We start from the raw sequence: 22,976 nt of genomic DNA on the forward strand, positions 1-22,976 counted from the left end.
GTTCACGATCTTAAGATTGCAGCTGATGGTGATTTTCAGGCCGAGTTTCTGAAACGTTGCCGTCATGCTCTTCCTAATGCGGTCAGCCTCACTGCCGGAGATATTTTTGAAGACTGCCAAACCATCATCTCTGTAGAGGCCAATATTCCCTCGGCCGTACTCATTGGACAGACTGTTGAGGATGTATAGGCCCACAAGCTCACAGACTTCAGCTCCGTCAAAGCTCCCCGGAATCCAAATGCATTTCTGGGATGTATTTAATCATTGCCTGATGATTGCCCCTAAATGAAGGTGGCATGAAACTCCTATATATATATATATATATATATATATATAAACGAGAGTAAGGAAGAGGCGGTAGACGTTGCTTTTGAATCCTCACAATTTGATTTTATACTTCGAGCTTTCTGGCTCTGCCCTTTATCAAGACTGAGGACAAATCGGACAAAATACAAAACATGGTTATCATATACAAAAAATAATGATGATCAAGGTGAAAATAGTGAAAATAATAACGACAATGATAGAGGTAGAGAAATAAATACACTAATGGGAGTGTATAATATGCTTCAATCATATACATAATATAACATGTACATACAATCACAAACAAGCATACATAAAGCACTTACAAATGCGTATGACTAAACATCTGCGCACACACATGTACATAATAGATACGAATATGTACGCACAAACACACTTGTAAATCTTCTTTTATATGTCAAGACAGGCAACAATATAAACAATAACGGCGATTAATGGTATCATAATGGTAATTAAATCAAGGAGTGTAGGTGTAAATAAGCGGAACATAGGCACAAAAAAAGAAGAACAGAGCACATCATAAGTTCTTAACCAGAAATAAGTGTACAGGAAGGGAAGAACAAAATCTATAAATACGTACGATGTGAGATGCACAGTTCACATTTGGCCTGGTTTCATGCCGGCAGTCAATTGGCAGCCGGTTGTGGGGAACCGAAACATTCTGGTGGTATTGGAGAAGATAAAAACGGGGGTTTTTATCTTCTCTTATGAAAATCCACATTTACGTAAACCTTGTTTGTTTTTATTTATTATTTCCGAATCATATAAAACACAATCATGCAAAAATAGTCAAAATATCAGGATGGTCCAATTTCAGTGACATTATTAGAATACCACTGTTCTTCCTTGGGGTCCTTCGATAAGTTCATTTTAACAATAACAAAAATACACACTCCTACTTTAGCAGAAAACAGAAAGCAGAAGGAGAAACATGAACAGAAACAAAAACAACAAATAAAAAACGAATTAAAATAGACAATATTCCAAAGATATATTCATGGGTTGAATGCAATCATATTCACAGTGAATGGCAAGACAATTTATTCATGGGTATATTCGTTCAAAATGATAATTAAGTAATATTCTAAAGGATCTTAAAGTCATAACATTTCGTATTTTGAGAGGTAATTTATAATAACATAAAACAGCCCTGTAAAAACAAAATGCTCTTTTACAGCTATTTGTTTTTGGTCTTAAATAGGCAGATTCAAGTTTTGATTAGAACGTGGTGTATAATCGGATGTTTTGAACGTGATGTTTCCAGTCAAATAATTTGGAGTAAGATTATTCAATATTTTGCATACCATAGTCCATAAATGTTTTCTATAGCAGCATTCAAAAGATTTCCACATCATTTTTTTTGGTGAAAATGTTGATTGGAAACATGAGGAAATGGACTAAACTTCTAATTCTGCCACCTCTATTTTTTGAGGTTTGCAAGGAAACAACACAACTTTCGGAAGCTGACTGCCATACAACATCACCGTAATCAAAATGAGGGAGGATGACAGTTTTATAAATCGTAATAAAAAAAAAATCGATACATATAAAACGTGTAATTGTCCGAGAAACCCGATAAGCCCACTCATTTTCTGACACATATTTTCCATGTGAGCATCCCATGTCAATTCATTATCTATGTCGATTCCAAAATAAATTGTATTTTTACTTTTTTTATTCTGATATCACTTAATTGAAGGTTAAGAGCGTCATATTTTGATAACATGATGTCGTGTGGCAAAGAGCATACTACTTACGGTCTTGATAATTGAAAAATAACTCGTTTTGAGGCATCCATTTATCTAAAGCTTGTAATTTAGTGTTCAAAACTGATTCAAAAACATTTTCATCTTTATCAGAGTAATATGTTAGTGTGCCATCTGCATAGAGATGCACTTGACACTAGATAAATCATTCATGAATGTAACGAACAACAATGAGCTACCAATATTTGATTATGATAAAACAGTAACACGGCAGAAAATGTTGAATCTGCAAAGCATATAAAATTGTCAAAGAAGGACACCATTATGTAAACCTAGAAACAAACCGACAAAATCAACCTGCTTTAAGTATTTTTTTTTTTTTGTAGTGGCGGTGATAGAGAGTAGTAGTCCCTTTCTTTTTTTTGTGGAGAAAAAAGTAGAATATGATGTTTCTGTCATTTATATTGTAGGTCAACAAAGGCGTTGCTCGTGTGACAAATACTACTACTTCCTCGTATGAGATTATTCTGAGGAATAAATCCTTCGTGGTTGGCGACAGAATTCGAGTCGTCATCACGGCCAGGGATGAAAAGGGGCGATCACGGCAGGTAGGGGGCGACTTCTTTCGCGCCAAGATCGTCTCCAAAGAAGTCAAGGCATCTTCGCGAACGGACGGCGAGATCGTGGATCTCGGCAACGGGACATACCACGCCGACTTCACGCTGCGGTGGCCGGGGAGGGTAGACGTCTACGTAATGCTGGTCCTAGGTGGACATGCCGCGTTCATAATGGACAGAATGCAGGCTGAATTTCCCTCACGAGCTCGATATCTGGCTAAATTCAAGAAAGGGGAAGTCCTCGAGGTCACCGGTTGCGATATTGACCACGTGACAAATAAGGTAATCATTCAGAAAAGGGATATACTCATTGCCTTATAAACTACGTCCGGTCACTCTGCTTTTATGTCTTTTTAACTTTGATGAAAAAGGGCTTCAAACTCGGGAGTGTTAAATCGAAATTTTTCAAAGCATTATGTTCAGACATGTTCATTACATGCATGTTCGTAGAAATATCGCCGCATTTCATCTATTATACGTAATCATGTAACCAACCATGAACTGTAACTGTTCACCTGTACCTCGGTGAGAAATATTTTGTCATGCCTTACTGGTCAGGGTTTCAGGTGAACTAACTTTGTGTAAGCCTTTAGTGAAAGCAGACAGACCTCTCCTTTCCCTTTCCCCTTTCTACTATCCTATATATCTCTAGGCAAGTCATCCCTCCCTTCTATTTTGTCTATGTGTATTATGCACGAGGGCTGCACGCAAATCAAGCCCTACTGTATTATTCATTGTACGGTTGTATTGCTGATACGTTTCTGCTGTACATTGTGTAAAGGCAATGAAGAAAAAAAAATATTTTGTTAACAACTGATGTTTATGTATATGTATGGCTCCAACAATGTATGTATATATACATGTACATGTACGTTCATGTAAAATGATAAAACAGGAATCAATAAATCAAATCAAAAATCAAAATATTCGTTCAGTGGCACCAAGCCAGAGGAACCGTATTGACCATTGTTATCATGAGCAACTGCTCCGGCACAGAATTATGTGTCCCAGATTTATATATATTATTTTACATTATTACCTATATGAGGTAGTTTTGCGAGGCAATTGCAGTTGGTATTTTGCAGGGTCAAAAGGTCAGCAGTCAATATTCATTGGTATTTTGCTTCTTCCGGGTTTCGCCATTCACTTTACACAGGGAGGTGGGAAGAGAAGGAGTGGAATCTCTCTTCCCACCTCCCTGCTTTACATGTAAACATTCCGATCGACCACGAAGAGAACACATTCAAGGAGGTCGCTGCGTGTCGATTACACGCACCGCAGAAGAACGCCGATAAATCAACTCATGAGGTCGACCACTTCCAGCAGCACTACGCGTCAAACAATGACTAGTCCATTTGTGCTCAATAACTGCACAGTGACTATCACTTATTGCAACTCTCCAAATTGAAACAGAAGCAAAAATAAAGTGTAAAAGCGTTCAGATGTTTGAAGTTCGCCTGTTACAACTACATATGTATCTTTGAAGTTGGAGTTGAATGATATACATTGATGAACAATTTTTCAATTATTCGACATGTTGGTGATGATCTACAAGTAGTCAAATGTGGCTTGTTCTATATCATAGTGTATAGCCGTATTCACATATTTTCCTAATTTACCTAGGGGATAGGTAATAATTATGATATTGACTGGCCTTGAGGGAGATACCAGACAAATATTGCCCGCACTGAAAGAATATTTCTGGTATCTCCCTCGAGGCCAGTCAATATCATATAAATATATATAATGATATATATAATAACATATATCTCTTTAATATCATTTGGCCATCTCTCAGGGACAATATGCATGTTTCGTCTTCATTGAATTATTCCTTTTCTTCGCAGCCACTGTATTCCTCCGAGACAGTATTGTCCATTAACATTTTGCTCCCTCGAAATGCCTATGTTGTTTTATCGAGGTAGTCAAAGGCAGCAGAGGTTTACCATCACATCAAATAAGACCTTTGGTACTGATCTCTAAAAATTTACCTGCGGTAACTTCAGAAACTTTTAAAGAGATATATACCGAAAATTGATTTTCGTCATTAAAAAAAAATTAAAGATGCATGTCAGTCCTGAAGGTTTGTAGATTGCACTTAATCAATGCATTTGATAGGATGATGCCAATTGAATTTCTGGGATCACCCATGCATGTCCTTTAAAGTAAAACCCAATTTCGTTTTGATAGCAGAGAAGTATTTATCTCATAATCTGCAATTTGAAACGGCACACAGATTTGGGATTCACTGTACACGCTATCAACTATCAACTCTAGTAATATGATATATATTTTATGGAAAACAATTATTTAAGTGACGTCAATTATGTATGACACGTTTAAAATGGGCCTCATATAATGTTATCTTTCGGTAGACATTACTTCAGAACACATTACGCACCCTAAATCTGTAGCTGCAAAAGGATGTTCATTCATTTGAAAACTGAGAAGAAAAAAAAAACAGGAAAAAGCCCAACAATTCTAGTTTTTCTCTTTGAGGAAAAAGAAATCTGACAAACTTAGGGCAGAATCTCGAGCTCCATCGGACCTGATATTTTTATCCATGAACGTGTAGTTTAATTGAAGAAAGTTTCATGCTTTTCCCAGCAAATGACGGAATTTGAGTAACTTTTGCTTCCAATTCTCTGCCTCACACGTTGTCATGTCACAATGGCTTATGATTTCGTGTTCAAAATATGTCATGACTTTTCTTTTTCCCTCTGGTGTTTTCCATACATTGTGATGCCACGTTTTGTGGGGGTCAAACAAAAGGTATATAATCATATGAAATTATTGATGACACAAACTGACCACACACTGTCCATTAAAATGAATTGAATTGAATTGAATTGATTGCTTTATTGTCCACAATGCGAAAGTGGAAATGCGCCTTCCACCAGCGTTACACACAAGAGATACAAACAGATAACAATTGTTCATTGAACACGTACGTCACAGATTACTAATAAGATAAACCATAAATGTTTTGCATTACTTGTTGCAGAAAAATAAAATAATAACCATTATATTCATAGTACATATTACATATATCTCATTCAATTCATTCATTTAAATAAATTCTATAATTATTATACTTATTATCAAAAATTCAACTTTCAACAAATCTTTCACTTCTCATCAATTTTTTTTTTCACATATGCCTCAAAACCATAATACCTACCAAATATAATTTCAATTACTTCAAAACTGAGAAAAAATCTAACATAACTACACCTATAAATCATCATAAATACCAATTTCAATAATTACTGAAATACTATAAAAATTATTCAATCCACAAAATTATGATGAAATTATGATTACCATGGCAATGCTTTATCCGACAAACACCCGGCAAAAATGATGTGGTCCATATCTATACCTCAAAACCATAATGCCTACCAAACTTAATTTCAATTGCTTCAAAACTGTGGAAGTTGTTCACTCCACAAAATGCGGTTACCATGGCAACGCTTTGGCAAATACAAACACAAAGAGTGTCTTACATGACTACACCTATGAATCATCATAAATACCAATTTTAAAAATTAATTACTTAAATACTATGAGAGTTATTCAATCCACGAACGAAAAACAAACGAACAAACCTGGAATATTCATTCATGAACGGAATTCCCTGATGGCATGGCGATTAAACGTGTGTATGGAATTTGGCACGAATGACTGGCGAGAACGTGCACGATTGGTGCGAGGCACGCGCAGTCTGATTCCGGAGCGATTGTACACATAGTGCACATTGAGAGGGTGCGTTTTGTCCCCAACGATCTTTTTGATTTTTGACAAAAGCCTTTGTTCAAAAATGTCTTTCATTGCAGGCAGTTCCCTGCCTATTACCCTTTGTGCCACCCGTCTTATGCGATCAATGCGATTCTGGTTCTTTTGTGTTGTGTTTCCATAGTAACAGATCAAATTGTAAATAAGTACACTCTGGATGAGGGCCTGGTAAAATGATTTCAGGATTGATCGGTCAACATGCAGATTATTTAACATTCTCAGAAAGTAAAGCCTCTGATTTCCCTTTTTACACGATGTTGTGACATTATCAGACCAATCAAGGGTGCCCGTGAGTTTTGTTCCTAAGTATGTGTATTCCTCCACTTGTTCAATCTCCCTACCATTTATAACGAGAGGCGTATGTTGTCCCCTTTTCTTTCGAAAGTCGAACACCACTTCCTTGGTTTTTGACGTGTTTAGACGTAGGAAGTGTGAGTCGCACCATTCAGAGAAAACCCTGACGGCTGACACGTACTCATGGGAGTTCTCATCTGTCAAAAATCCTGTGATTGCAGTATCATCAGCATATTTGATTATGGTACAGTTTTCATTGTTGCTTACACATTTGCTAATGTACAAAGAAAACAATGCGGGGGATAACACACACCCTTGTGGTGCGCCTGTGCTACTTATTCTCGTGCTTGACTCAGTGACTCCCATCTTGACGGACTGTGGTCTGTTTAACAAAAAGTTATGCGTCCACAGCACAATTTGTGGGGGTACATTCATTTCTACGAGTTGAGTTGCAAGGAGGTGCGGTTTGATTGTATCAAATGCGCTTGAAAAATCTACAAACAGAGTTCTCACAAAATTCTTATTAATGTCCAGATGCTGATATATACCATGAAGAAAAACTAAAACGGCATCATCTACTCCTCTGTTTTGGCGGTAGGCAAATTGCAGATTATCAAGATGACTGCCAGCGTGGTTCATGAGGAGTTTTAACATGAGTCTTTCTAGACATTTCATAACACTGCATGTAAGGGATATCGGCCTGTAATCCATGAACTCAGCATGTTTGCTACTTTTAGGAATAGGCACAATTGTGGAGGTTTTCCACAGGGTTGGCACCGACACCTGGTCAACAGAATTTTGGAATAGTTTTGTATAAACGTATGAGAGCTGGTCCTTATAACATTTCAACACTTTGTTACACACTCTGTCCGGGCCTGGGGCTTTATGTGGTGATAAGCTACCGAACAATCTCCTCACTTCATGTTCTTCGATAGTCAGTTTTGACACACCTCGAGAATCATGTAACATGGTTTGTATCATGTCTACGGCTTTCTCATTCTCATAACTGAAGTCATCATCAAACCTGCAATAATACTCATTGAGACCTTCCACAAATTCACTTGTTTGGTCATGTATTGGCGTTTTCCTATGGTTTCTGTACCCAGTCAAATCTTGCAATGTTTTCCAGGCTAACTTTGGATCATTGTTTTGGAAACCCTTTTCAATTCTTAATCTTTGATCTTTTTTGCATTCTACAATTTTCTTATCAATCTGCTTTTGCAACTTTTCTTTTGCAATTTCGTTGCCTTGAACCACTGCGATTTTCTTTTGATTAATAAGATTCTTCAACTCTATCGTGAACCAGGGTTTATTGTTGGGAAACACTCTCAGTGCTCTCCGTGGGATATTCAATTCAACACAAAAATTTATGTACTCTGATATAACATCTGCTTGCTCATCTAGTGACAGTCCGTTGTCCAGAAATAGATTCCAATCTGTACAATCGAGACACGCGCGCAACTTCTCTGTGTTGTCATTCGTCCAAGCGTAGCGTTCTTTAATGACAGGCTTGCTTCGTTTTAGCTTCTGCCTATATTTCGGGATGAGGTGAACATTCTTGTGATCCGATTTACCAAGCTGATAACAGGTTTTACTGACGTAGGCATTGTGAATGTTCCCGTAACACAAGTCCAAGGTTGAATGACCCCTTGTTGATACGTCAATGTATTGTTCATAGTTAGGTAATTCCTCATTCAGCCGGCATTGATTGAAGTCCCCCATTATGAAGATCGGAGCATCTGGTGAGGAGTTCTCAATAGCGTGTACATGGTTGGCAAGGTGACGACTCGCCGTTGTTACGTCGGCTGTCGGATGAATGTAGCACACTGTGATGAATATTTGCGGAAACTCACGAGGAAGGTAAAATGGCCGCAAACCTACGGTTATGTATTCCACATCCGGCAGACACGTTACATCTTTCACGGACCAGTTATTACACCATTTCCTATTGATGTAAAGACACACTCCACCTCCTCTTGATTTGCCTGAATTCGATGTGCGATCTCCTCTAACAACATCAAAATTAGGGATTTCTATCACATCATCTGAAATGTTTTGATTTAACCAAGTTTCGGTGAATCCCATCACACAAGCATCTCTGTACTCATTCATGTAGCGGGTCAGTGTATGCAATTCATCAATCTTATTTGGCAGTGATCTCACATTTCCCAAAATGGCGGTTGGTAGAGGTGGTTTAGTACCTCTTCTTCTGGCACGAACTTTGACACCTCCCCTCTTACCTCGTTTCCGCGGCTTTACGTCGCTAGGGAAGTTATCATACCCTTCTGGTTTTACCGACGGGGTGCAGTGGCGTAGGGCATGGAGATCGACAGAGGTGTAGACAAGGCTACTTGAGTTGCCTTCACTTTCCAGTGCGAAAGTTGCAGAAAATGTAGTCCAAACCGTCACAAGCAACAACAACATGATAGTTGCAGTGGTTTTCTTGGTCATGATGAACATAGTCAAATAAAATCCACTGCCACTTGAAGAAATTTCAACAAAAATACCACAAAAGTGAAGAGACGAAAAAGCTGGTGGTGGTCGCCCGCTGAGCAGCGCCCTCAAATTGTGTATTTACAGCATTTGCTGGGGTGTTATCCAACGCTTCCTTCCATAAATCAATGCCATTTCCATATATATGTTACACCTTCATTAGTACATTTCATGTGGTACTATTTTCGGTACAATACATGTACATACTAAACATTAGGTATCAATTTGAATAAATAAATGAATAAATATGAATAAGAGAAAAGAGAAATGCGTAGGGAAAACTGACAGAAAAGGAAAAACTAAGAACGAGCATGTTAAAAATAAAACAAATGTTTGTGCTTCGATTTCAAAAGCGATTGGTATTCTTAGTAGGTTGGAACGCATTTTCACATAGAACGAAGAACGTTCTTTTAATCTTGTATGATTCTTTGGTTTTACCACAGTCATATTATCAATTAATGTAATATTGTATGGGGTAACTGTAATAAATCCAAAATTAATTCATTATTCATTTGCAGAATAAAGCCATCCGAATTTGCACACATTCAGCTTAATAGTCCATACCAATCATTTAAACAACTGAAAATATTAAAAGTATATTATTGTCATACCTATCAATCCGCTATTTTTATGTTCAAATCCATCAACAAATTACTACTGCTATGACACTGTACGTATGTTACTTGTATGTATCTGTATGTATGTTACTTGTCGCCCATAGATCTATCTGAAACCATGACCTTAGACTGGGTATGGAATTCTCTGCCGGAACGAATTAAATCATGTATATCACTTTTTTTCTTTCAAAGAAAACATGAAAAAGCATATCATATCAAATTATGGGGATTACTCTATATCTAACTATTGTAAACCAAAAAGGGCTACAAGACCCCCACCACCATTGATGACCACCACAACGAAAATTCCAAAGTTACCCGTCGGCATTTGAGTTAACTTAATTAAGGCATATTATTATAAACTTTCAATGGCACCATAAACTATTATCACATGCAAATCCACACAAAACATGAAATGATATTGTGTGTCATTAGTTGGAAGAAACACAAGCATTCTCTGAAAAAATGATAAGTAAATAAAAAAAACTCGCATTATAGATGTATAGCTTTCCATGTAGGGTAATTTCAGTTTGCAATCAGCCTTGTAATGCACACAAAAACATGACAGCCTTGGGTTGGTTTGTATACACACGTCATAGACGAAATATGTCTCTACTTCAGCAGGTCAAAAGTCATCGAGTGTGTTTCCTCCGTTGATAAACGAAAGAATGATAGTCAAGACATAATAACATATTTCACGGTATCCATAATAATAATAATAATAATAATAACTATTTCTTATTGAGCGCTTTTACAGGACCTGATCAAAGCGCTGTACATACATCAACAAACAACATTCACAAAGCATAGGAACATACTTAGTAGTTACAATTGAAATAGTTCAGTCTTGAGTTTCCTTCTAAACATTTCCTCTGAATCACATAGACGGAGTTGTTTTGGTAGAGTGTTCCAGACAACAGATCCAGCATGTGAAAATGTACGTTCGAAAGCGTTGGTTTTTGCTTGTGGGATTTGTGGGACTGTCTTATCATTTTGTGACCGGAGTTGATATCTGGTGGCTGTAGGGGTGGTTAGTAGGTTGGATAGGTATTGAGGAGCGGTATTCATCATGCATTTATAGACAAGGAGGGCTAGTTTGAAATCGATACGCTCTTTGATGGGGAGCCAGTGTAACTGCTTCAGTAAAGGAGCACTCGGGGATCTTCTCGGCGAGCCGCTCGATTTTGGACTTTTTGGAGTCTTTTCACATCACTGACATTCATATTTGCCAGCAGAGAATTTCCATAATCAAGCCTGCTCAGAACTAGAGAGCGCACTGCATGGTTACATGCATCTTCTGTAAGATACTTTCGAACATGAGATATGTTTCTCAGATGGAGGTTTGCTGTCTGGCACACTCTACTGACATGATCTGTCATCGACAGTATCTGGTCAAAATGAACACCTAGATTTTTTACAGTGTGTGATACATTGACAGTAGTGTTTCCAAGCCGAATGCTTGTATCTCCCGTAGGGCGTAGTCTACTAGATGAGAGAACAATGCTTTGAGTTTTGTCCTCATTTAACTTCAACATATTACTCGCCATCCAGTGCCTTAACTCATGGATGCATTCCTCCAGTTTAATCCGGGCTTCGTTCAGACTGGCAGGATTGCGTGGATCGAAAGTACAGTAAATTTGTGTATCGTCAGCGTACAGATGATATCGTAGGCCATGTCGTCTGATGATATCAGCGACAGGTCTGATGTACATTGTGAAGAGTTGAGGCCCAAGCACCGAGCCTGAGGGACTCCGTATCTTACAGTATGAGGCTCAGAGAACTTTCCCTAGTGACGACACGTAGAGAGCGTCCTGTAAGGTACGATGTAAACCATTGTAGTGTTCTACTAATATTGTTGCATTCTCTCAATCCTTATGTTTATGAAGGTGAACTTGTCCTTTAAGAACAATACACTTGACACCCTCCATTACCTTCCATTGGTGATATTGATCTGGAATGATCTTCCTTGCATGGGAGTTACTCGGACCATGCATGAGGTTGCATTGCGACATGAGTTTGAGGAAGTAACCCTCCGTTCAATTTTCGTGATCTTTTGATAGCAATGGCAATTTCGAAGGAACTCGTAGCATTGAAAACATTACTTACGACATGCTCCACTGCCTCAACGTGAGACGCTTTCAGTGTTTTCAAAGCATTTGTTGAATATATTCTGACAAAGCACACTCCATTCTCACACATCCGTCTCAAGAATCTTATTGCATGAGTGGAAGAACCGTGAGAGAGTGGATAAGGCTATAGTTCAGTTCATCTGCTCAAGAGGGGCCATGTTAATAAGACTAGGTCTATGCCATTCCCAGGTCGAAAAACCAGCACAAAGCAGTAGAAACCAGTAACCGTTTTTGACTAGTCTCTACTGGTTTTCAACTGGCCTGAACTGGCCTTGAAACTAGAAGGCAACTCCAACTTTCCAGTAAAGAAATAAACACTTCTCATTGAAACCAGTTGATATCAGTTGAAGTCACACTTGTACCAGCTTATATCTGTTGAAGTCACCTTGGTTACCAGTTGATACCAGTAAAAGTATACTGGTACCAGTTTATACCAGTAAAAGTCTACTGGTACCAGTTGATACCAGTAAAAGTCTACTGGTACCAGTTGATACTAGTTCAAGTAAGTCTATTGGTACCAGTTGATACTAGTTCAAGTTAAGTCTGATTGAAGTATTACTGGTACCAGTTAACAACAGTTCAAGTCTGACTGTGTACCACTTGATACCAGTTGAATTCTACTGGTATAAGTTGATATCAGTTGAAGTCACACTTGTACCAGCTTATATCTGTTGAAGTCACCTTGGTTACCAGTTGATACCAGTAAAAGTCTACTGGTACCAGTTGATGGCAGTAAAAGTCTACTGGTACGAGTTGATACTAGTTCAAGTTAAGTCTGACTGTGCAATAGTTGCTAACAATTAATGCCAGTTGAAGTATTACTGGTACCAGTTAACAACAGTTCAAGTCTGACTGTGTACCACTTGATACCAGTTGAATTCTACTGGTATAAGATGATATTAGTTGAAGTTTTACTGGTTTCCCAGTTGAAACCAGTTCAAGTCTCACTGGTACCAGTTAATACCAATTGCAGTCTACTGGTATAAGTTGACATCAGTTGCAGGCTTACTGGTACCAGTTAATAAAGTCAAAATCTTACTGTCTACCAGTTGATACCAGTTGAGGTCTTAGCATGGTACCAGCTGATGCCAGTTCCAATTGATCCCAGTTGAATTCTACTTTTTGAATTCAGTTGACTAAACTGGTGTATTATTTGCCAGTTTCCCTCTAGTTGACTCAAGTTGAAACAAGTGGAATAAACCGGCACGCTGCCCTAAAAACATACCACACTGTAATTGACTCCAGTTGAAACAATTTGGAACAAGCTGGACCAAGCTGGACCAAGCTTGGTCAAAAACACAAAACAAGTGGATTCAACTGGCACCAATTGAAGTCAGTTGACATTTCAACTGGCAAACTGCATGTAGACCATTGTGTGTGTGTGTGTGTGTGTGTGTGTGTGCAGTGTGTGGGTGTGTGTGTGGGGGGGGGTGTTTATGTGTAAATAGTGAGTTGACACTTGAATACCTGACTGGACTTGCTTATCAGTTCATCCACGATCAAGACCCATTAACCAGCATTGAAATTTTGATACCAGTTGATTCCAGTTGATTTCTATTGGTTTTACTGGTTCTACTGGGCATGGATATTCATATAAAGCTATTTAAATTCTATTCGTGGAAATAGATAAAAACCGGTAACATTTAATGTTTTTTATACACTTTGAGCTGTATTAGAAAATCTATCTAATTTCATTCACAATTTCAACTTGTGTTATAAAGAGATAATTTCATTGTTTTATGATAAAAGTGTAGTCTACTTGGTTACCATACCTTAAAGCATTACAACTAAATGCCCCTATAGGGCTTTTTACACTTGTGTTTCTTAACCCCGGACTTTCTCTGACCCAGGACTATCGTTAGTCCCGTACCAATTTTTTCAGCTTTTTACACTGGCCAATTAGTCCCGTACTATCTCTTGTCCGGGGCTAAGGAGAAAACTGACCTTTTTACACTCGTATTTCTTAGCCCCGGACTTTCCAAACCACATGAATATTCATGATTACGCTGTGTACTGTACACGTAAACGCACGCATCGGCAGCACTTAATTGCCTCGTTTCTGATTGGTCAGTGAGGGTCGGACTTCGTCTCCGTCGCTTAGCCCAGGATTATTTTTTCGTTCTGTTTATACTCACTTGCTTGGCACCGCAATTGCGGTGCTAACCCCTGCTATTTTGCAGGGCCAGATAGTACCATACTATCGGTGGGGCTAGCCCACTTTGGCAAAAACGAGTGTAAACAGAAAGTGGGCTAAGGATAGTCCCGTACCAACGGTGGGGCTAAGGCCCCCCCCCCCCCTTAGCCCCACCGTTGGTCCGGGGCTAAGCAAAAATTTACAAGTGTAAAAAGCCCTTATGTAAATAAATGTAATATTCCTGGTACTAGCTAGGTAGAGGGTGTAGCTGTACCTTTATGTATAGGTTTTAACGCTAGCTGATTCATTTGTTCTGGTAAACACCAATACCTCAAAAATAACTCAACACATAATCAAATTTGTCAACTGGATGCCAGTTGCTTCCAGTTGCCTCCAGTTGATACCAGTTGATTCCAGTTGAATGGATACCAGTTGATACCAATTGATTATATTAACAATTTCCACATCCAACCGGTACCATTTGGCTGAACGGGCAGCCAACTGGATTTTCGACTCAAGGGCTTTTTACACTTGCAAATTTTTGGTTAGTCCCGTACCAACGGTGGGGCTGGGGGGGGGGGGGCTTAGCCCCACCGTTGGTACCGCACTTTCCTTAGCCCACTTTCTGTTTACACTTGTTTTTGCCAAAGTGGGCTAGCCCCACCAATAATCCCGTACTATCTGGCCCTGCAAAATAGCAGGGTTAGCACCGCAATTGCGGTGCCAAGCAAGCGAGTGTAAACAGAACGAAAAATAATCCGGGGCTAAGCGACGGAGACGAAGTCCGACCCCCACTGACCAATCAGAAACGAGGTAATCAAGTGCTGCCGGTGCGTGCGTGTACTTGTACAGTGCACAGCGTAATCATGAATATTCATGTGGTTTGGAAAGTACGGGACTAAGAAATACGAGTGTAAAAAGGTCAATTTTCTCCTTAGCCCAGGACATGAGCTTAGTACGGGATTTATTGGCAAGTGTAAAAAGCTGAAAAAAATTGGTACGGGACTAACGATAGTCCTAGGTCAGAGAAAGTACGGGGTTAAGAAACACAAGTGTAAAAAGGGCTTCAGTGAAATATGAGAATAAACGGAAGCTCACTGAACTAACAACTAAAATGCTTCATTGTCATTCAGATTTCATAATACCGACTATTTGTCATCTTTTGACTTCTTCTGAGGGTGTTCGAGACCTCGAGGTCACTCTCGACAATATAGGATACGTGACTCTCAATCATCAGATTACAAATGTGCTGTCGATCTGCCTCATACGGTGTTTGTAAAATTGGAAAGATAAGGTGATGTTATTATCTCGATAAGTCATCTACCGACCGATTAGTGCATGTATTTACCTCTTCACACTTGGATTACTGCAATGGTCTTCTTGCTGGTCTCCCGAACTCCCACATAGCACCCCTTCACTGAATACAAAACACTGCAGCTGGACTTATCACGCGAACTAAAAAGTCGGATCATCGTTATCATCCCAATCTTACGGTTCCTTCACTGGCTTCAGATCCAAGACAGAATCATCTTCAAAATTCTCCTTCTCATCTTCAAAATCAATCACAACCTTGCTCCATCCTATCTTCAAGATTTCGTTTCTCTGCGCTCTTCATCATCGTCCTCCACAACCAGACGTCTTCTTTCCACCACCACTGCCAATCTCCAATTATCCCCCGGACCTTGTACCAGTATAAACACTTTATGGGGATCGTGTTTTTTTCCTATCTTGCCACTTCACTATGGAACAATCTCCCTATCAGTATCCAAGAGACCAATACCTTAGAATCATTTAAGTCACTCCCTGAAGAGTGTCTTTTCAGGCAGTCTTTAAAATGCTTGCAGTAGTAGTAGTAGTAGTTGTAAGTTTTGTCGATATATATTGTCTCATGTAGTTATATGCAAATGTATTTGAAGAGTTTGGTTCCAAAAGGTGCTGAATCCATCATTTTTCAATTGATTTAGCGCCTTTTGGTTAAAAGGTCTTCATTTGTTAATTTCATTTTCTACTTCCCTTGTTTTTTCTCTGTTTTCACTTTCATAGCGCTTAAAATACGATGTTAAGCGCTTAATGATATACAATGTATACTATTACTTTTATTATCATCTATAAACATAAGGTTTGGGTTCAAATCTTGCCTGGTGTATTCATCCGTGATCGAGGTGTATTGTCCGCAATGTCCCTCTTGACCCAGGCGTATAAATTAATGGGTACTTGACAATACTGGGGTTTATTTCAAGATGACAGGGCCTGTGGTAGAGCTGTATTAGCTCCGAAGAGGCTAGCCGTGTAGCATTCAAGACCATCAGATCAGGGTGCGGTAAGCGGGCTAAAATCAACCTGCATCATCATGATCATGTGGGTCATAAGGTATCTCTCGAGGATCTTCTTCAAGTGCCTATTCTGCTGGGATGAGAGCTGTCAGGCAGTTGGAGGATGCTTCATTATCACGTCAGGCTAGATGTAGGCAGCGGAAGGATCATCTTGCAAGAGGCTGTACGAAATCAAGTTGCATCCTGCAACAGATCGGACTACCTGGGCAGCTATGAGATCTCCCAGCATTACATCGGGCTTTTCGGAGCTGGATTACATCCTGCACGAGATTATTCTGTTGAGTAGCTGAAGACTCTTTCAGAATTGCCAGACCAAGGCAGCTGGAGGTTTGTCCTTCAATAGATGAAGTATAGCTAGTCAGCTGGAGGATCATCCTGCGTCAGGCTCTAAAGGCCCCGTCACACTACAGCGAATGCCCAACGAATTCGAAAAATTGGAAGATGACGTTCTTTGTATTCATTGGCTATGGGATTCGGAGAGATACGCTGGAGATTTTTCACACGTTAAAAAAAAAAATGGCTCCAGCGTAAAATAGTGGAGGACTATACTGAAGTGGTGGATACTTGGAAGGTGCATGGCGTTGGTGCACGGCGTCAAACGTGCGTCTTCATACCCCAAAATTTCATAATATCAACAATAATGAAAGACTCAAGGCCCTCTTGTTGCCTTGACCATTACTTCTGTGACGATGACAATTGTAATGTTAATAATGGGTTGTTTATCTTAATCATCAGTGTATATTTATTGTATAACATTGTATCTATATTGTATCATTGTATTGTAGTTATTGTAATATTGTATGGGGAACTTGCGGCTCTACAAAATAAATTCTATTTTCAAATTATAAAAGAAAGTCATACGTATTTGTACTGGATCGCATTTCTTGGCTTATACTGATTCTTTATTTCATGAACTTAAAACATTAAAGGTTTTTGATTTGAATATTATTCAAGTAGCAGTAATTATGTTTAAATATATTCATGATCAACTTCCATCATCGTTCAATGACATGTTTAGGTTTAATACTTCTGTCCATTCGTACCCTACTCGTATATGTAGAAATTTCCATCTTTTGAATCCTAAATTATTAGTGACACACAAATCTATCAGACATTCGGGTCCGGACATTTGGAATAATCTCCCGGACAACATAAAGTCTTGCTCAAGTATTTATTCTTTGAAAGCTTCACTAAAGCGGTATTTGACACAATCATATTCTCCCACTCATTACGTTATTGAATTAAATCAAGTTAGTAGCATGAAATTTCTAGGGCTTTTTATTGATAGTGATTTATCTTGGAAATCCCACGTCAGTTATTTAAGTAATATTATTTCTAAAACACGGGTGTTCTTAATAAACTGAAGAGTGTTTTTCCAAGTCAAATTCTGCTTAATCTTTATTCTACTTTGATTACTCCGTAACTGTGTGGGGGAATGCACCTAGAAATCTGTTTGATATACTGTTCCGTATTCAAAAACGCGCCATCAGAAATATCAACCATAATGTCGGATATTTGTCCCACACGAATGATCTATTTTTCAAAAATAAGATACTGAAAACATCAGATTTATTCAGTTACAACGTCGGCATATTTATGTATAAATTTTGTGCCAAGGAGTTACGGATGTTTTTACTCGCATGTTCAGGAAAAACTATTTGATTCATAATTATCCTACCCGCCAAAGTGACGCATTTCATCTTCCACGTACTCGAACAATTTTCGCTAAAAAAACCGATAATGTATACGGGCCCTAGACACTGGAATGACCTCTCCCCAGAAATAACAAGCTGCTCGTCTTTATATTCTTTTAAACGCAAATTAAAAGAGTCTTTATTGAGTGTATATCTTGCAGAAAACTGAATAATTGCAATGTCTTATGTAATATTGTGGTATGTTATTGTCCGATCAAACATTCTTGTCAACACGCTGCAGATTCCATTTTGGGTCTTGCCGTCAGGCTCTCCGAATTCATCATTAGCAATTCCACATTCTACTTCGTTTCCCTCTCTTCCTCTTTCCCTCTGCCTCTCTCTAACTTTCTATTCAGAGCTTGAAGGCAGGCGCCAAATGACTTAATAGCTGTACATGTTACTTTTTGTGTCTTGCTGATCATATCCTTGCGATAGTTTTAACGCAACAACAGTTTATAGTGTTCTATACCAAAGTAGGCTTTATAATTACGCAAATCATGTTGTACTCCGGAAACCAATGATAGCTCGGTCACAGTAATGGTTCACATTTTAGTATATTTTTTTTTCTTCTTCTTTTTTATCACATAGGCATACCCCGCTTTTTTTTACTTGGCACCATTACATCATCTGGTCTTATCTTCTATCCGTTCTCCGTTTCTTTTTCACAAACACTGATTACTCGGGGCTTACAGCCAAACAAGCTTGCTTTCATTTAGGTCCCTTCATACTTCTCTTTGATCAACCCCATTTCGATTTCGTTTTTGACCAGTTATCATTACATGTAATTACTGTGTTATCACCATATATATCGTTTGTTTTCTGCACATTGTTTACAAGGTAAAAAGAACTTGTTTTGATTTCTGTTTTAAAGTTCATAAATGAGAAGTATGAAAAATAAATGAATTGAATTGAATTGAATCCGCTATTTTTATGTTCAAATCCATCGACAAATTACTACTTCTATGTCGCTGTATGTATGTTACTTGTATGTATCTGTATGTATGTTACTTGTCGCCCATAGATCTATATGCGACACCATGACCATGGACTGGGTATGGAATTCTCTGCCCGAACGACTTAAATCATGTATATCACTTTTTTCTTTCAAAGAAAACATGAAAAAGTACATTATATCAAATTATGGGGGTTACTCTATATCTAACTGTTGTAACCATAAAGTGGTCTATTTTCTTTTTGTTTATGCCCCCCCCCCCAAGTCTCTCTACATCAAACTATTTAATAAACGCAATTAAGTTTTAATTATTGTAAATGGCACCTCGTATCGCGTGCCTGCTGGGCATATTCACTTACACCAGCACTCACCACACTCACCTTACTCTCTAGTATCTATACAATTTTTGTTGACACTGCAATGTGGTGACAGAATACCTGACATTCTGGCGTTTTCCCCTTATTTTCTTCTGTTTCGATAAGTATAGGACCTACATATTGAATGTTTTGCCCGTTTTTCTTCTCTTTCAAGGCTGTCGTATCTTCAAGCTTGTCGTATCGTCAAGCTATATGATTATTTGACGACAGTCTTCTGCATTCACATTCCCAATACATATACCATAATTCAGTCAGATAACTGGTATCACTATCCTGAGTAGACCCTAATTGACTTGTTTTCTTATTCTTTCCTTCAATCTGCTACCAGCCCAGTGTACGCGTAAATTTCAATTGGATACGTTTTTGACGTACACACTGGATGCCTCATTGTGTTGAAAAAAAAATGAATGTATTTCATTTGTGATATGTATTCAATGCTGAAAATTCCGAGAAAAAAGATTTAATTTGAATTTAAAAAAAGTTGAAAAAAGGATATAGAAAGACAAAAAGGATATAAAAAGAAATGTACATAAGATATTACAAAATCGCACAATACTAAATACCTCATTCAAAACAATAACAAAGGCGCAACATGATATCACATTCTACACAATAATTAATCCGTCCATGTTCCTCTGGTTAACATGCCGACTATTCGTGAGGTCTAGGAGGGAAAGGGGGCATACAAGACCCCCACCACACCACAAAAATCCCAAAAGTTACCCCTCGCCGTTTAAGTTTAACTTAATTAAGGATTATAAACTTTCGATGGCACCATAAACTATTATCACATTGCAAATCCCCACAAAACATGAAATAATATTGTGTGTCATTAGTTGGAAGAAACACAAGCATTCTTTGAAATAATGATAAGTAAAAAAAAAACACAAAAAACTCGCACTATATATGCATAGCTTTCCATGTAGGGTAATTTCAGTTTGCAATCAGCCTTGTAATGCACACAAAAACATGACAGCCTTGTGTTTGTTTGTATACGCATGTCATAGACGAAATGTGTCTCTACTTCAGGTCAAAGGTCATCGAGTGTGTTTCCTCCGTTGCAAACAAGAGAATGATAGCCAAGACGTAATAACATATTTCATGGTCACCATAACAACAGAGTGGGTGTTTTTCATGTATAATTTTGGTCAACCGATGTGTTTACATAACCGCCTCTGTATTTGCAGAAGAGAGTCCACTGTTCGAGAAGTTATGGTGTCCTTTGTGATCTGCTTTTTTAATAATATAATATGGTTAGCTCAAGTAGACATACTTCCTTTTGTAATAGTTAAGAACAACACACTTGACACCCTCCATTACCTTCCATTGTTGAAATTGATCTGGAATGATCCATCACGCGTGGGAGTTACTTGGACCATGCATGAGGTTGCATTGCGACTTGAGTTTGAGGAAGTAACCTTCCGTTCAATTTTCGTGATCTTTTGATAGCAATGGCAATTTTGAAGGAACTCGTGGCATTGAAAACATGACTTACGACATGCTACACTGCCTCAACGTGAGACGCTGTCAGCTTTTCAAAGCATTTGTTGAATACATTCTGACAAAGCACACTCCATTCTCACACATCCGTCTCGAGAATCTTCTTGCATCAGTGGGAGAACCGTGAGAGAGTGGATAAGGCTATGGTTCAGCTCATCTGATCAAGAGGGGCCATGTTAATAAGACTAGGTCTATGCCATTCCCAGGTCGAAAAACCAGCACAAAGCAGTAGAAACCAGTAACCGTTTTTGACTAGTCTCTACTGGTTTTTAACTGGCCTGAAATGGCCTTGAAACTAGAAGGCAACTCCAACTTTCCAGTAAAGAAATAAACACTTCTCATTGAAACCAGTTGATATCAGTTGAAGCCACACCTGTACCAGCTTATATCTGTTGAAGTCACCTTGGTTACCAGTTGATACCAGTAAAAGTCCACTGGTATCAGTTGATGGCAGTAAAAGTCTACTGGTACGAGTTGATACTAGTTCAAGTTAAGTCTGACTGTGCAATAGTTGCTAACAATTAATGCCAATTGAAGTATTACTGGTACCAGTTAACAACAGTTCAAGTCTGACTGTGTACCACTTGATACCAGTTGAATTCTACTGGTATAAGTTGATATCAGTTGAAGTCACACTTGTACCAGCTTATATCTGTTGAAGTCACCTTGGTTACCAGTTGATACCAGTAAAAGTCTACTGGTACCAGTTGATGGCAGTAAAAGTCTACTGGTACGAGTTGATACTAGTTCAAGTTAAGTCTGACTGTGCAATAGTTGCTAACAATTAATGCCAGTTGAAGTATTACTGGTACCAGTTAACAACAGTTCAAGTCTGACTGTGTACCACTTGATACCAGTTGCAGTCTACTGGTATAAGTTGACATCAGTTGCAGGCTTACTGGTACCAGTTAATAAAGTCAAAATCTTACTGTCTACCAGTTGATACCAGTTGAGGTCTTAGCATGGTACCAGCTGATGCCAGTTCCAATTGATCCCAGTTGAATTCTACTTTTTGAATTCAGTTGACTAAACTGGTGTATTATTTGCCAGTTTCCCTCTAGTTGACTCAAGTTGAAACAAGTGGAATAAACCGGCACGCTGCCCTAAAAACATACCACACTGTAATTGACTCCAGTTGAAACAATTTGGAACAAGCTGGACCAAGCTGGACCAAGCTTGGTCAAAAAACAAAACAAGTGGATTCAACTGGTACCAATTGAAGTCAGTTGACATTTCAACTGGCAAACTGCATGTAGACCATTGTGTGTGTGTGTGTGTGCAGTGTGTGTGTGTGTGTGGGGGGGGGGTGTTTATGTGTAAATAGTGAGTTGACACTTGAATACCTGACTGGACTTGCTTATCAGTTCATCCACGATCAAGACCCATTAACCAGCATTGAAATTTTGATACCAGTTGATTCCAGTTGATTTCTATTGGTTTTACTGGTTCTACTGGGCATGGATATTCATATAAAGCTATTCAAATTCTATTCGTGGAAATAGATAAAAACCGGTTACATTTAATGTTTTTATACACTTTGAGCTGTATTAGAAAATCTATCTAATTTCATTCACAATTTCAACTTGTGTTATAAAGAGATAATTTCATTGTTTTGTGATAAAAGTGTAGTCTACTTGGTTACCATACCTTAAAGGGAACATAAACCCTAAGAGAAATGTGGATTGAGTGAAAGCAGCAACATTAGTAGAACATATCAGTGAAAGTTTGAGGAAAATCGGACAATCGATGCAAAAGTTATGAATTTTTTAAGTTTTGGTGTTGGAACCACTGGATGAGGAGACTACTAGAGGTTATGACGTATGAGTGGACAATAATATAAAGAAAATATAAAGGGAATTCCACAAAAACTCACTTTTCTAGCAAAATGAAAGAGTACTTGACTAACCGCTTTCAGAAAGTAGGGGAATAATTGCTACCCCTAACATATGTCAGTATCAAGTTGATGGAATGTGTAATTTTCATGAAAAATGAATTTTTATTGAATTGC

At 38.4% G+C, this 22,976-nt stretch overlaps 1 protein-coding gene across 1 annotated transcript in view; it reads left to right on the top strand.

Moving 5' to 3' along the window:
* The first annotated feature begins 520 nt into the window (after window positions 1–520).
* LOC139737231 (NXPE family member 3-like) overlaps window positions 521–22,976 on the top strand; it is a 28,986-nt gene continuing 6,530 nt past the window's right edge. The window contains exons 1-2 of the mRNA XM_071647906.1: window positions 521–529; window positions 2,504–2,932. Of these exons, the coding sequence (XP_071504007.1) occupies window positions 521–529; window positions 2,504–2,932 (438 nt within the window). The remainder of the gene's footprint in view (window positions 530–2,503; window positions 2,933–22,976) is intronic.

Source organism: Diadema antillarum, unplaced genomic scaffold, assembly GCF_040938485.1.
Source record: "Diadema antillarum isolate AM-2024a unplaced genomic scaffold, OU_Dant_1.0 seq00000687_RagTag, whole genome shotgun sequence".
Taxonomy (NCBI): domain Eukaryota; kingdom Metazoa; phylum Echinodermata; class Echinoidea; order Diadematoida; family Diadematidae; genus Diadema; species Diadema antillarum.